The following is a 16,862-nucleotide window of genomic DNA, read 5'->3' as shown; positions in this document are numbered from 1 at the left end:
TAAAGGAACAAATACTGCTCTGTATGAGTTCACAGAGGCTATATTACAAGCAATGGAGAAGAAAGATCTGACAACGGGTTTGTTCCTTGATTTAACTAAAGCTTATGACTGTGTAAATCACAAGAACTTATTGAAGAAGTTGGAGTTATACGGAATAACTGGTACAGCATATCAATGGCAGAAGTCATTTTTGTCGAAGGGGTTTCAACAAACTGTGATCACGAAAAATGGTAAAAATTTCAAATCATCCACGAAATTAGATATATTAGGTATTCCTCAAGGTAGCATAGTTGGTCCTATATTGTTTCTTATAAACATAAATGATGCATACAAATCTCTTGCCGGACTGTATTGTTTTTCGAGTTTAAATTGTTTTCTTTTTAACTATGCTGATGATAAGAATTTCGTCATAACAGCACATGATCTGCAAACTCTACTTGATTATTCAAATATTATTTTCAATATAATATCAGATTGGATCAAGAATGAAGGCTTAGTGTTGAATGAGAGCAAGACAAATTGTGTATTGTTTCATACCAGCAGAAGCAATTTGGTACTTCCCAATGTGGTCAAGTTAAATGTCTTGGAAATTAATTTGAGTTCTGAAACAAAGGTCCTAGGTTTGATAGTGGATGTATTCTCACAGTTGGAAAGTCATATAGATGAGCTGAATACAAAATTGAATTCTGTATGTAACACCTTGAGGGTATTATCAGAATATCTTAATGAAAGTGGTCTCAAAACTGTCTATTTTTCAAATTTTGAGTCTATTGTTAGATATGGCCTGGTTTTTTATGGTAATGCTAGTACAGTTGGAAAAGTCTTTTTAAGTCAGAAGAGAGCTATTAGAGTTATTAAAAGATTGGGTTTCAGAACATCATGTAGAGGTCATTTCAAGCAATGTAATATGTTAACTATATCTGCTCTATATATAGAAGAATGTTTGATGTTTCTTGTGAAAAATAGTGAATATTTCAGTGCTTACCTGCCACTTTTATAGTATCAGAGATAGTGGTTATATGTATCCTGTGCACAGATTAACGCTGACAGAAAGAGAATCAAGATATTCCTGTATAAAGATTTTCAATAAGTTGCTTTCGAGAATAAGAAGAATCAACGACCCAAGGGTCTTCAAGAGAGAAATATATAAGCTTTTGATAGGGCTAAACCCATACACAATTGAAGAATATTTTAATTCCCCTCTGTGCTAAGGCACATGTTTTTGTCCTTTCTTTTGTTTAGTTTTTGACTAATATTTCGTTCTGACAACATATCGGTGTACAATATGTAGGATTCTTGAAATAAATATGATTATTATTATTATTATAAACAGCAAAAAACTATCTCAATATCAATAAATACATCAAAATCAATCCAATCTAATCAACGTGTGAAAAGCAAACATATGCGAAGCCACCAGTGTTGACATATTAGCGCGAAATTTAAATATTTAGCGATGGCTTCAGCTTCAAATTTATGTTCTTATAAAATGACCAAACAATGACCGCCTTTGGCCTTCACAAAGAGCTTGAGTCTCTTTCTGAACGAGGCGCACGGTGCTCGGTCCTCGCTAAAAAGGTTCCATTCTCGCGTCAGGGACAACTTCCACACAACAACAATATCCAAATGAGGAACTACGAAGATTAGTCGACTACGATCCAACAGAAGAAGCTAGAAGGTCAAGAACCTACCACCGAAGACCGAGAGATCAGTTAAGTATTTTAAAAGTAACCAAAGAAGAGCTTGACCTATAAAAGATATAGGCAGCATACAACTATCAACACGACTATGATCGTGTGAGAGTCCAGAAACCATAAGAGTCAACTGTTTAATAGGCAAAAATGTCCGGAACCTATGAAGAAGCAGTTTAGGGTTTTTGATAGGTCTCCAGCTTAGGAGAGTGAAAATCCCCACACTTGTTCTCCCTCAGGAGAGGGTGTGTTCGTCTGTCTCGCAGATTATTCCCCTGCTAAACCAAAAAAAACTTCATTCATCCAATTGTCAAAATGACAAGGTATTTCTATGATGAAAATTTCGAAATTAGTCTCTGACTGAACCATAGAATGTACTATTTTTCGACGAGTGAATTTTCGCTTCAGCATGTATCGCAAAACACCTCGCATTAATCGTCATATATCTTAAAAACGTTTGAACGTAAAAAAAATTCCTTAGGACAAAAGTTGTAGAAAATGTTATGCTCTATAACTTTTATAATGAATGCGAAAAAGATCTGAAGCCCAGGGAGGAGATAATTCAAAGAAACTGATTTTTGTGACCTTTATATCCAATTTTTATTGCTTCGGCTTGCTAAAACTGTCAGATTAATTTTTTTCTGTTATTCTTGAATCATTAGCTTCAAAATAAGAAAAAGCGCCACGGCGCTCGAGAATGTACACGTGACGTTTTTTTTTTGCAAGTTTGGCGCCCTCCCACACATTTTCGACACGCTTAAATTGTCAGATTAAGAGAATATATACTTTTCATCATGTAATTAATTAACCACATATGTGTATCTTAATCTGACGCGCTCGAGTATGTACAATGATCGTTTTTTTTTTACTATTCTGACAGGCTGTCCTAGACAATTCCTCCTATATACAGGTCTAATTTTTGGTAGACATACTCTACAGGGTCCAAGGTATGTCCCCCTATATTTCCCCTTATATCTGACACGCTCGAGTAAATCCCGAATTTCCCTCTTCGGCTCCCCAACTATAGGGTCCAAAAGTATTCCCTGAGTTGTGAAGATATTACGAATATGAAATATCGAATAAATAAGTATCATTATTAAGGATTTCCTATAAATTTCTATCCTGTCACCCTGTGCCGAAACAATGTTTGGAAATGATATTGATTGATTCAGGAATGAACTCTGAACTTTTCCTTTCTTTTCGTACGAATATTGAATATTAATATTTAAATAAAATACTTTCTGAAGTCATTCACACTCTACCTCGGAATCAACTTTCTGAATTCGATTGGAGAATTAAAAATGAAAATAATGCCCGAAATGTGGAAGAAGCCGCTCCAAAAACCCAACAGTAGTTGGCCATATTTATCAAAGCGATGTCTAAAAGTTTGATAAGTTATAACCATAGACATATCAAATAATATGGGGTAATAATGGGGAAATAAGTCTATGGTTATAACTCTTCAAAAAGGGAAGTGGCTACTACAGTGCAAAACGTTCAGGCTGTCTGGGATATTTATGGGAAGAATGCGAATGCGGCATCTTTGATGATTTTTTATTGCCACTGCATATTATTGCGTGCATCAGTGAGTCCGCGCATAGATAAATTTCTTAGTGTTCCTCTTGTTGCTGACAGGACTTAACTGCATTTATTTTTATTCGGTACATGAGTTGATTTTTTCTGGTCTAAGCTCAAAATGCCTCCCCTAAATCCTAACGCCCTAGGCCGCCGCCTACCCTGCCTACCCCCTAGCGACGGCCCTGTATGATCATTTGAGTTGTTTGTGATATATTGAATTTTAATCGTTGATGAAGATCATACTAGGGAATCAATAGCCAATTGAAATCCTCCAATTATGCGCACATATCAAATTAAATTCCAAGATCAAAAGTGTACAACTCAAGATACGAGGAGCATTCATTGAAAATTAATAATGGTGTCCAAACCAGTTAGAAAACAAATTTCTGAATTATTCTTCGTACCTTAAGCGTACCGACTACTACAGAGCTATGAGTTACTTACTCAAGGCCTTGTTCAGAAGACACCTGACTAACATCTGAGTGACTTTTAGGTATTACCAACCTAGGGAGCACTATGGCTTTTTTTCCACGGGTCTTCAGAGTGGTCTGCGATATATGGAAGAGATCACCCAATCTGTTTGGAGAATGTGGACTCAAAATTGTTAATTTTCTGTCTCCAGGACTAAGATTGAGATAACCAGTATCTGGTGGAAGACTCAGGTGCTGGGGTACTCTTGCTTTTCCACTCCATAGGCCCCTTCGTTTTTCAGCACTGATGGTCTCCTCAGAACCCGAAAGTAAAGAAGAACTATCTCCAGAAATAGCGTATCTTTTAAGTATTACTTCGTTATCTATATTCTCCAGAGATTTTGTTTCAACGCTCTCAGATAAAATCTTTATCATGTCTCGTTCACTAGACGACAAAAAGGGCCTATTAGGTGCTCTAAGACATTCCATACTTCTCGCAGCTTTAGTACTTCCAGTAGCCAAGAGATATTTTCCTTTATACGACCTCATTTCGTGCTCATCATCCTCTTGGGACGAACTACTATGCGGTGATTTCGAAAAAAGCGAATACTTAGGTGACATCTTGTTCGATACTGAAATCGAGGATTCCATGGAATCCGACTCCTGGGAATCCCCACTCGCCTGGTGCATAAGGATTTGACATTGTGGATGATTTTCTGTTTTTTTTATATCTTGATACGGTGACATGAATATTTGAGTGGAAGTTTTGCTCAGATTTTGTTGTGTGAGTATTGCGGTGGATGACATTTTTGATGAAATGGTGGTTTCCTCATCCTCTTTTTCCATGTTCGGACATTCGGTTACTAAGAATCGATCGTTTTCCGATTATTTGCTTAGACATCATGAACCACTGCTCATATGGGAAGGTTAACTGGGCCTAAACATAATAAAATAAAGCAGGTAAACGTTTTCGTTGAATTACTTGATAAACATCCTGAAGCGAAATGATGTAAGAGCTCAAATCCAAGAATTTCATCCTAAACTAGCAATATGACGGGTTTACAACGACTCAGAACTACAACCGGATATACAAAGTGAATAAGACGCTTGTTAAGGATGCTCCATGGTTTCAAATGTTTCTAGCGATAATTGTTTCTTCTAAATCTTCTAAATAAATTCGGAATGGGGTACCATGAGACATTAAAATATTGAGTATTACTCAATACCAACATCAAGACACGTGATTTGCCTACCTGTGTTTCAATGATTTTTCGGATTCACTGAGGATTGTTTTCGAATGGGCGAGTTTTTTTAGTTTCAAGTAATACTTCTCAGAATAATATTCTTCAAAGCTTTTTTCTGGAAACATTCTCTGGATCTGTTCCAGAAAAACATGATTGACAACATAAACTTGAGATTAGCCAACTAAACTTAGGGTGGTTTATCTCCAGGAAAATGCTTCTGTTGTTTTCTCCTGAGGTGTCTCCCATCTCCAGCCGGTTAAACGGCAGTGTTACTGAAACTCCTACGCTAAAATGTAGAAGCATATTGAATAGGAAGCAAAAGTATCGGAAAGGACCTTAGGAGCTACAACTTCTCGGCATTAAAAAAAAGTTAATAGAAAAATAACAATTTTAGTATGCCCTCAAAAGAATTACGATACAATTAGAACAATGCATTTTTTGCTATTTCATAAGCAAAAATGCTTTCTGTTGAAAATAAGCTTGCAAAGCCAGAATGAGCGATATTAAACTTTTGTTTCTAACGTATACCAATGCCTTGTTATTAGGGAATAAAGAAATCTAAACGACTCTTGATAAAACTTAGAGGGACTTAAGGAGGGACTGCTATGAGTGTGAAGAGTAAATACTAATAATAATATAATAATAGTAATAATTAAATGTTTATTTGACTCACATACAAAAATTTCTCACAATCTGTACAAAATTAAGTAGGGGAGACTAGGGAGCATTGATACATGGGGAGGCTTGATACAGGCTTATATCCGCGGTCTGTAGCCGTTTTCAAAAGTAATATACTGGTGAACACAATTCTCTGGCAGAAAGCACTACATGACCTTAATCTGTAAGGCTAACAGTAGTTCATTCGTGAAATATTCAACAAAGAGTGTTTCGAGGTGAGAAATTGTGAGTATTTACTCACGTTACCTAAGGGTTTTATGATCGTGCATTAATTTTTCAGCATAAACAAATATTTGACTGGGAAATATGCATAAACCTACTTAATTTACTGTTTTATTAGGTTGCCAAAATGTATGGGTATAAAATGAAAACATAAATTACTTTAAAACTTGCTTTCAGGGAGGTTTGAGACATTTAGGGTGGGGAGGCCTGATATATGTATCATCTTAAAAAAATATTCCAGAGCTGGTTGGACAGGCCTACATAAAGGCGTTTTTACCATCCAACCTACCTTCTGAACATGTTTCTGCACCTACGGGACCAAAGCAAACCAGTATCATTGCTGACCTACCTACTGATCTAGTAATTCTGGATCAGGCGTCAGGTGTGCTCGCAATGGTGCCAAAAAGAATGTGACCGTCTTAGAAATGGCACAAAAATGTTTATATGTGACATTTGCAAGTGATAACAATGGGGCTTATATTTTCAGTTTATGTGTCTCATGCCTCCCAGTACACCGTATCAATCCTCCCATATGTTGGGAGGCTTGAGACATTTTGCATGTTTTTGTGTTCAACGTTTTGTACAGAATAGGATGTTTATATTTTGAGAATTCTATATTTATTTCGTTGAACGATTAATCGAAGAATTATATAATGTTATAAAAGTCCTGTTTCTTCATATAATTCATTTTACAAAAATAAATATTCCAAAAACGTATCAACCCTCCCCAGTCTCCCCTACTAATTGAACCAACAAGAGTTCCTTTAACCCTCAAAATGTCAAAAAAAACATTAGAAAAAAATATATCTTTCCCGAAGGCACATCCATTGGCAAGCCACTGGACCTGCCTTGTGTGGGAAATTATTGTTTCATTTACTCAAAAACAAAAAGACACTCAAAGAGAAACAAATCCAGACGATACAGAAAAAGAAAAAAAAACATCTCATCTTGAAAGGAAAGAAAAGAACAAACTGAGCGAGCAGGCACATTATCTAAACATGAACAAATGAATTCTTTATACAGAGCATTTCCTCGACCACTCCTGCCGACATCATTTTCAACCAATTTTTGATTTTCCTCTTGAATTCATTAAGAGTTGCAGAATTTTTTATTGTTGTTGGAACCTTATTGTAAATAAAGGGGGCTAGGTACGTATGAGATCTCTGACCTATCGTTTTTATTGTTCGCGGAAAAATAATCCAACTTCCTCTATTTCTGGTATGTTCATTGAAGCTTACTGACATTAAGTTCTTTCTCTGGTGAATTGTCAGAGCCAAGAAAAATAGTTTTCGCAGGTCCATGATTCCACTCTCGGCGAACAAGTGTTCAGTCGAAAATAAAAAAGGCCTTCGATAAATTATCTTGATCAACCATTTTTGTGTCACCTCTAGTTTTTTCAAGTGAGTTTTTAAAACAGCACCCCATCCCAATATTCCATAAAGCAGATGAGGCTGGACCAGAACAATGTAGAGCCTCCTCAGCAGCTCTAAATCGCAAAATTCTCTTAATTTCTTGAACTTTGGAACAAGCATGCGCAACTTATTCACCAGATGGTCCACCTGATTATTCCATCTAAGATGAGCATCCAAACAAACACCCAAATATTTGAATTTATACACTGCATTGATCTCACGCGAACAGCCGCATTCCGTAAATGATAACGTTTGGAAATTGGGCATTCCAACAGAGGTGACAGAGAAGGGCATAAAGCACGTTTTTTCATAATTCAGGGTCAACAGTCGAGAATCGAAAAAATCTTTTATTATCATGAAATCATCTTCCGCCAAACTCCTTAGTTCCTCCCACGTATCAGCCTGATAAAATACAGCGGTATCATCTGCAAAAGCAACCAATTCACCCCTAGTATTCAGAGAAAAGATGGAATTCAGATAGGCAATAAACAGAAGAGGACCCAATATTGTACCCTGCGGTACGCCACATTGAACAGTAGAAAAAGAACTGAAGGAGCTTCCAATCCGTACACACTGTCTCCTACCAGTCAAATAGCTTCTGTACCAATCTAATGCCCGACCTCTGACTCCATAATCCTCCAAGACTCCTAAAAGTTCTCCATGATTCACCGTATCAAACGCCTTTGTCAAATCTATAAATACAGAAACACAAGGCTTAGATGAATCAAGTGATCGGTAAATTTTGGCTGTCAAATTTGCGAGTGCATCCTGTGTTGACTTGCCGCTTCGGAATCCAAATTGTCTTTCATTCAAAATTTTACAGTCTTCCAGGAATTTATAAGTTCTTTTATGAATTATTGTTTCCAAAACTTTGGAGATACTTGAAGTCAAAGAAATGGGTCGGTAGTTATTCATCTGTTCTCGAGCCCCCGACTTGAAAACCGGTATTATGATACTTTCCTTAAGCATTTCTGGAAATATACCCGATTCAATAGACATATTGACTATATGTGTAAGTGGTGCCAAAATATACTGAGCGACGGATTTAAGAATGTTTGAGGTGATGCCATCCAAACCAGGCGCCCTGTTAGACTTCATGGATCCCACGATTGCCATGATCTCTTGCTGATCCGCTGGCTGAAAAATTAGCTCAAGGGGGTTTCTTTCATTAGGAATTCTATGTTTATTAAATGTTCTTAGTTTTTCCGCTAGTTTCGGTCCGATATCAGAGAAGAACGAACCAAAAGCCTCCGCTATATCTTTGCTGTCATCAAGCACAATATTATCCTGTTGTATTAGATCAGGCTCCCTGTTGGGGTTGTTATGTTTACTATTTATAAAATTCCATAATTTCTTCGGTTCATTCTCATACTTGAGCAATTTCGTTCTGTAGTATTCCCTCCTTGCACTCCGTATGAATTTCTCGAGCAACTTTTTATAGGTTTTATATTTAGCAATGAGTTCTGGGTTCAGAGGGTGAATTCTTATTTTCCGAAAAAGCATATTTTTCTCATTAACCGACTTAATTATTCCCGGAGTAATCCACTCCTTACGCTTTATCTCTATTTTTCTTTCCTGCTTCTCAAAAGTGTTTTTTGAAATATACTGTTTGAAAACCGTTAAAAATTCTTCAGTGGATTTATTTGGATCCCTCTCCTTCAGGACATTGCGCCAATTATGAGATGCCAAGTCATTATTAAGTTTGTGTAAATTTAGAAACTTTTTTGTCCCCTCCTTACGCTCCATCGTCTCGGATTGAATCCTTAGGAACAACATTATCGGATAGTGGTCAGTTATATCACACTGCAAAACAGCCGCAGAAAAATCCTCCTCTCGCAAATCAGTTTTTAGAAATATATGGTCAAGACAGGTCGAACTGCTTGGTCTTGTCACGGAATTAATCAAAGAAATGAAACCCTGCTCGCACATTACATTTTGATATTCTTCATGTACCTCCCTGCCCGACAAAATATCAAAATTTGTGTCACCAATAATTATATTAATGTGATCTCTTTGTCTGTTCTTCCGGAAAAAACCCGTGAAAAATTCATTGAATAATTCTTTAGAAATATCATGTGGTCTATAAACTGCTATAAGATTTATTACGCAGGAGCCAAAAAAAGCTTTTCCTTGCAAATTCAGAACACCATCAGTAAAAGTATGGCATTTAAACTTTATATCATTTCTTACATAAACAACAACACCATCATTCTGGTTAACACCACCATTGTTATATAATAAGCTATAATCAGAAATTTGAAACATCGACACATGTTTCAGTGAGAACTATGAAATCATATGAACAATCTATTCCATTCAGAACTAGTTTTAAGGAGTCAAGATTTTTATTTAGACTTCTTATATTAACATGAAACACCTTCACATTGAAATCGCGCTTTATCCTCAAAAAATCATTCAAATCTTGAAAACCAGAGAAAATGTCATTATTTGATTTGTGAACAGATGTTATATCAAAATCTTCAAGATAATGATCCATAATTATGCAATAGTATTTGCAGATCTATAGTCCGTTCTTTCGCGCAGCTTTTTAATTTGGATCTCGAACAAAGGACAAACTTTATCAAGTACAGAGTGATTTACATCATATCTGGTTTTGAACTTATTGTTATTTTCTACACAGTTGATACATGAAAATTTTTTGGACTTACAGTCTTTGTAGTAATGAGAATCAGGACACTGGGAACACTTGGTGGGACCGTTATATTTACAGTCACTAATTTTGTGGTTGAATCCATAACATTTATAACATCTTGACACCTTCAAATTCTCCCAAACAGGACATCTTTGGAGTCCGATGTATATTCTGCCTGCTGAAATTAATTTTTTGAATGCTGAACCGTTACATTCTATTATACCGTATTGTGATGTATTATTCCTGTTTATTTTGGCCAAAACTAGGTCTAGTTCATCCGTTTCCCCAAGAAATGCATTTTGTTTTCGAATTGCATTTATAATATCCTGCTTGAGAAAGTCTTTCTCTATGTTCGAAACAACAATGCTGGGTTTACGCATTTTCGTTTCTTTTATGTCATAACTTCCTCCCATTTTCGAAACCAATTCATCTCTCATTTTATTGGTAGATCCATTTGAGTTACATTTAATTAACACACAGCCATCCTTTCTGTTCAATACCGAATCTATTCCTACCGATAGTTTACTCACATCCAATTTATCCACTATATCCTTCTTTGTTCTAGAGCAATCCTGTTTACTTTTCGGTTTGCATACAATGAAAGGAACGTTAGGCATGGATTTTTTTCCGTGGTTTGTTCTATTATTTACGGCTTCCGCATATGTGAACTGGTGGCATGAAGGTGTTGTAGCCAGGTTATCAAATTCTTCCCGAAGTTTCTTAAGTTCCTGTTCTAGAAGTCTTATGATTTCCTTTTTACTCTCTATAAGGTCATCTTTAGTCTCTATTATTTTATTAAAAAGTTCGACGGACTCACCCCTCAAGCAGGACTCGCAGTAAAATTTCATGACACGTTTTACTTTTAATTCGATCACTGCAATTTCCGATGAAGTTAAATTCGCACATTGTTCACAAACATTCCGCGAACAACCATCACAGCTGACCACCGGTAATTTCGATGAGGCGGATTTTCTGCATCTTTCGCACTCCATCACCTGTTCTTCCGCTAACTGCACTGGGAACAGATGTTGTCTTTCACATTTTCAGAAGACGATTTGAGTCAACTATATCTACAAAATAATCAACTTGGGAAAAGTCTTCCCGGAACAAACTCCGATCTAGTCGAATCCACAATTGTTATTCCAACTATAGTACAAAATTCAATCCAGAATTCAATGATTTTCCCACTTTAACAGAGATCAATATCTCTGATCTATCAGAGCGAAAACACGAGACAACCTCCACATACGACGCATCATATGCTATTCAATCCTTTAGAAAGTTACAAGAATGATTCCACGAAATAGAGCCTTTTTTATTGAAATAGTAAAAGCCTAATTCCAAAGAAATACAATAGTTATTTGTGCAACCAGTTGGAAAAAGCATTATTTTTCGTAATGAGCGCATTTTTGCGGAACGAGTGAAGCGAGTTGCGCGAAAGAGCGCGAAATACGAAAAATAGTGTTTCCCAACGTGTTTCACACAATATTTTTTTAAATTTTGAATAGGATGTTGCTGTAAATTTAAATTAAAAGTACTAAAACGTTTTCAAAAGCTTTCCTCGGAAATTCCTTCAAAATCGTGTAATAACAGAAATTATTCAATTTTTCACTCCGTTACTATGAAAGTTAGTATCGTTTAATCATCAGTTGTGAAATATTTTACTTTGCGTATCCAGTTGCGAAAAGTAGAACGTTTCAAAACGTCAATGGGTTTTAAAAAGTGTCACTTTATATGTCAAAATTAGAATAATATGTTTTTTTGTATTTCAAGATAGTTACCACAATGAAAAATCACTATATGCTACTAAAAGAGACCAAGGCACAAAAGCTAAAACATAAATATATAATACTTTAAGTCAAAAATGTGTACTTTCTGGGAGTTATGTATAGTACATTGAAAAATAAAAATAGTATAAATAAACTCATGGCCTAAAATGCCCATTGCGGGACATATATCCTTCCAAAGTTGATAACAGTAAAATAAATTTCTCCGCATAACTTCTAAACAGTGAATGCCATCAGATTGAAATTTCGTGCATAAATGTATGTTGTTAAAATACATTTTTTTATAACATTTCTGGAATTGTCATAAAGGGTGTTTTTAGTTGGTGAGTCATGATTTTTTGAGACCACTTCATTCGTTGCATTGAAAAAATTAGAACCATTCGATGGAGCGAAGAAAATCACATGAATAAGGTACTCTTATACAAATACCAAAAATTCAAACCGTTTGCGAGATATTTGAGTTTTTGTAGTCAGATGATGTCAGCAGATTAATTCATCTAGAGTGTCATCGATAACGATATTTTTTAAGCAGGCCATGATCAATTCTGGACTTAATTTTGTCGATGATATTAGAGTACCTTCATCATATAATTTTCTTTTTCTTGTTATCGAATTTTGAAATTTAAGAGAGAATAACCCCTTGTATGCAAGTCGCTGGTTTTTTTGTGTGGTGAATTACTTCGGTATGATAATTATACATATCACATATGATTATGGTTATCCGTGTTATCGAGTTTTGAAATTTGAGGGATGAATAATCACTCCCTGTATCCCTATGTTAGTCGCTGATTTTTTGTGTGGTTAATCAGGTCGATATAACGCTCCTTCACGTCATTTATGGTTATGATATTCCGAACAGTTATCGAATTTTGAAATATAAGCGATGAGACAAATCACCCACTCTATCTTTATGCAAGTCGCTGTTCGTGTAGTTATCTCTTCGATATAACGATTATACCTTCCAAATACGGTAATTCTCCGGCGAACAGTTTCCGTGTTAGCGAGTTCTAAAATTTAAGGGATGAGTCCGGATGCCCCCCTATGCGAGACGCTTATTCTTTGTATAGTTAATCACTTCTTTGTGATGATTATACAAACCATAACATGGGGATATTTTAAATCCTTGGGTTAATTTGATCACAATTCGTTATTCTTTCGTACTTACAGTGACTTTATATACCATAGAGATGACAATAGACGTCCGAGTGTTTATTGGTTGAACCGTTTTCGACCTTAAATGGCGGACAATGTTTACATTTGTGACAGCAGTTCAGTGTGAGACGTTGAAGTGAGTAGACGTGTTAAATGATTTTTCGAGCACACGGCAAAGGAATTTGATTGAATACTGATTATTCGGGTGAGTTTTGGAATGAGTTTTGTTATGTTGTTTTGTATACAGTCCAGATCAAAAGATCGTTGGTTGTGCAAATCAAATCAGGTGAGACTTATTCTAAATAATAATAAGTTAAATAATAATAAGTTATTTTTGTTATGTTTTCTCTCATTGATATTTATCGCCATTGTAAAAATCTAAAAACGTTTAGCCATGTCGGAGACCTCAGATAATGAGGGTTCCTACATGGAAGCTTCCGAAGGAGTCAATGACTTCAGCGCGAATGAGTTCGAAATACAAACTACTTCAAGAGAAGACAACGAGCTAATGAAAACTTGAAAACTCAAATCGCGAAAGTGAATGAAACGGTGCGCCAATTGATTAATGAACACCGCCTAGCAAAAGAAGAAATAAGTAAGCTTTCAGCGCCGAAACCCCCTACATTTGCCGAAATTTCGAGTTCAGCAGCGAGAAATAATGTCACTTCAGACATTAAGAGAAATCAAGCAACGTTGATTGCTAAAACTCCAAACGCGCCCTCTTCCAGACGTGCTCGTAAGGACATCTCCTTGTCAGACGAAGAAAAAACCAAAAAAGCGCCTGAAGTGCCTAGAAAGGACAAAATCCCACCCATCACGATGATGGGCACCTCAGATTGGGTAGAGATTTCTAAAGCACTCCAAGCACACCAAGAAGTTCAATTATAACCGCAAGTCTCGAGTGAAATCTTGACAAAAGAAGGCGTGCTATAGTGCTCCATAGTGCTATAAAAATGAAAGCGGAAGAGAAAGTCGAAGTGAAAGTGCCCACTAACAAAGCTACGGAATATTTGATTCCGTCTGTGAAGTTTGTCTAGGTTCTATATTTGTTATCGGAATTTTAATTCGTTAAAATTTTCAAAGTTGGTGTTCATCCCCAGTGTCCAGATTTTGATCGTTGGTACTGCAGAAAATATCAGGTGAGCTTATTTTTCGTATCTTTTTTCTGATTTTTCTCATAGCGTAGAAAACTTTTGGCTTTATACCATAGTTTTATATTAGACTATTTCAGTGAAGATTCCTGAATATTTCATTATTTTCAAATTGTTTGATATTTTGAGAAATCTGAGTATAAAACCATGTCGGAAACCTCAGATAATGAGGGTTTCTATATGGAAGCGACCGATGCTGAAGAATTCTGCGACGGCGAACACGGGGAGCTCGTAAAGCTCAGGGAAGAGTATGGGCAGTTGAAAGCTCAAATTGTCAAACTGACCAAAACTGTTTCACAGTTGGTCGGTGAGATGCGCCTCTTGAGAGAGAAAATGACCCGAAATAATATGCCGAAATCCCCCACTTACGCCACAATTACAAAACCGGTAGCGGGTTCCAGAAATAATTTCCTTAAAGTAAATGTTTCACAACCCGAAACAAGGAAAAATTAAGCAACGTTGGTTGCGAATGCCCCAAACGCGCCCCCAACTAAACGCGCGCGAAAAGAAAGCTCCTCTTCTGATGAGGAGACTGCCAAGAAGACAACGGGAGTGCCTAAAAGGGATAAAATCCCACCAATCACGATGATGGGTATATCAGATTGGGTAGAGATCTCAAAAGCTCTATATACCAAGAAATTCAGCTATAACCGGGCTACTGTAGTGGAAGACTGAATCAAGATTATAGCCACAACTGTAGATGACTACAGAAAAATAACTGAATTCTTCGACCAACTTGAAAAGGAGTATTTCACATACCAGCGACCCGATTCTCGAATGTGTAGGAATTAGATCCTATAGGAACTTGATCCCATGCTTTCAGTTCCTATAGGAAAACATAATTTGACGTGATACGTATTCTTGAATTCAATGGAATAGTTTTTCCTAGATAATTGACAGTGAGGTTTGTCGATGATAGTGTCTTATCCTTTAACGAATACACCAATGAAAAAGATGTAAATTATGTTGGTAATATGTAACATATAGTTCTGAGGTTAGATTATTTTGACATTGAACTCAATGAATGAAAACTTCATGACTTCAATATTGTGTTCAATGTGTTTTGATATATTTTCATTACTTCTTCTTCATAATACATAAGACCGCGAATAAAAATGGATAGAAACGGAAATAAAAGAGATCGAAGAGGGGCCAGTATCAGTAGGGCGTAGAAAAACTTCTGATTGAAATAATGGAGGCGTTTGAGGACTTGAGAGACTTAGGCCATTGGCGAAAAGGCATGTACTAAATAATTATGTATTTACATATATTATTAAGTCAGCATTAAGTTTTCAGATTAGTTTGATGAAATGTTATTTCTTGTTGAGTTTAATTATTTATTATTCAGATTCTTGTTTTATCGATGCATACTCTTCCTGTTCCTTAATTGTTGTATAATAATTTGGTTTACAATGATAATAAACGCTGAATTTTCTCTACTGTTTGTTTTGTTCTAAAAATAATCATAAAATGTTCGATATAAAAATGTAACATCCAAATTCAAAGGAAATAATTCCGAAATGGTCGTTACGGTGAGATGATTACTGTTCCACACGTCACATTTTGGAGCTCCCTGAGTTGAAAGAGTCTTTGAATATTTTCTGTTCTCGACGTTTGTGAAGAAAATATTTCGAAAGTATATGGCGATTGTTATGATAATCAGTTATTGTGATGGAGTTTGGAACTCAGCTCGTTCCATGTGTAGATAGCGACCAGCCAGGCACATTTTAAAAGATTGAATGAATGATTATGTTCCTTATCTTGAATTCCGAAAAATATTGATTCGCGAAACTGTTGAAATGAAAACATAAACGTCAAACGAACCTGTTACGTCAAATATTATTGATTTTCCCACTGGAAAAAGCTCATTCCCATAGAAAAAACCATTGGAAGCTGATATAATGAAATGTAAAGGAATTTGTTCCCATACTTCAGTTCGAGAATACAGAATATGAAAATTCCATGGGAAATGTCATTTTTTTCCTATGGGATTGCATTCCTACACATTCGAGAATCGGGCCCCATATGGAAGAGGAAAAGAAAATTTACGCCGTCATTAGGCATCTTTCAATAGACGCAGATCTGGAATTGATTAAAAATGACCTGAGCTTCCAGAGAATCGATGATGCTGAGGTGTCTAAAATGACATCAAACAAAACGAAAAAGCTGATACCATTATATCTGGTTAAAACGCAAATGAAGGAGATATTCGACATCCAACGACTCTACAACCTTTGTATTACAGTCGAAACAAAAAAGCAGGCAGAAAGTCCAAGCCAATGCTTCAGATGCCAAAGGTACGGACACGCACAAAATAAATGCTCCTTCCCGTGGAGATGTGTGAAGTGTTCGGGAAACCATAGCTGCAAAGATTGTGAACTCACCAGACAAGGTGAAGAAAGAAACGCTACATGCGTGAAGAAGGCCGTCCAGCAAGCTACAAGGGATGTAGCGAATTTAAGCTGGTGACCAGAAAGAAAAGAGCTGGCCAAAAACAGACAGAACAGAAAAAGCCGTCGAATAAAGCAACACCTGCACGAAAAGTTCAGGAAACTGTAATAACCAAACCTGCAGAACAGGAAAAGAAGAAAGAAACTTCTGAGCCTATGCAGAAGAAAGAGGAATAAAGGAATACTCAATTAAAACCGACTGTAAATAGTCAACCAGAAAAAAAAAATATCTGAACCAGCCGATGATTTAGATATCTTCACGGAAAAAATTTTTAACAAGATAATGTAGAAAATTGAGAGGGGAAATAGAGAAAAAACTCCAAGCATTATTCAGTAAACTGAAATAATGGTCTTTACGGATATTAGGAAGAAATCCCTCAAGATAATCTCGTGGAACATAAACGGGATCAACACTCGGAAAGCCGAGATAGAAG

The 16,862-nt window shown here is 36.2% G+C and overlaps 2 protein-coding genes across 6 annotated transcripts in view; both read right to left on the bottom strand.

Annotated features, from left to right (window-relative positions):
- Positions 1-16,862, bottom strand: part of LOC123313567 — a 220,191-nt gene that overhangs the window by 161,254 nt on the left and 42,075 nt on the right. For all 4 annotated transcript variants that reach the window (XM_044898508.1, XM_044898509.1, XM_044898510.1 and 1 more), the window contains exons 2-3: positions 4,487-4,616; positions 3,714-4,444 (exon numbers count right to left, since the gene is read on the bottom strand). In XM_044898508.1, the coding sequence (XP_044754443.1) occupies positions 3,714-4,444; positions 4,487-4,525 (770 nt within the window). In that variant the 5' untranslated portion in view covers positions 4,526-4,616. The remainder of the gene's footprint in view (positions 1-3,713; positions 4,445-4,486; positions 4,617-16,862) is intronic.
- LOC123313580 lies at positions 9,562-10,758 on the bottom strand. Of its 2 annotated transcripts, none has more exons than XM_044898525.1 (2): positions 10,419-10,758; positions 9,562-10,066 (listed from the first exon to the last, which is right to left on the bottom strand). In XM_044898525.1, the coding sequence occupies exons 1-2, from the start codon at positions 10,734-10,736 to the stop codon at positions 10,016-10,018; spliced, it is 369 nt and encodes a 122-aa protein (XP_044754460.1). In that variant the 5' UTR covers positions 10,737-10,758; the 3' UTR covers positions 9,562-10,015. The 2 variants fall into 2 exon arrangements, with proteins under 2 accessions (XP_044754460.1, XP_044754461.1); XM_044898526.1 differs by having other exon boundaries at positions 9,562-10,063.

The sequence above is a fragment of the Coccinella septempunctata genome, chromosome 5 (assembly GCF_907165205.1).
Source record: "Coccinella septempunctata chromosome 5, icCocSept1.1, whole genome shotgun sequence".
NCBI lineage: Eukaryota > Metazoa > Arthropoda > Insecta > Coleoptera > Coccinellidae > Coccinella > Coccinella septempunctata.
Note: the sequence above shows the minus strand (reverse complement) of the source record. Positions and strands in the feature narration are given on the sequence as shown.

Bases quoted from the DNA above. Each gene is read 5' to 3' on its own strand.
- LOC123313580 (XM_044898525.1), bottom strand. From the start codon at position 10,736: ATGAAATTTTACTGCGAGTCCTGCTTGAGGGGTGAGTCCGTCGAACTT. The intron at 10,067-10,418 runs GTGAGTAAACTA...AATTAATTTCAG, and splicing joins ATATAGTGGATAAATTGGAT to CAGGCAGAATATACATCGGA.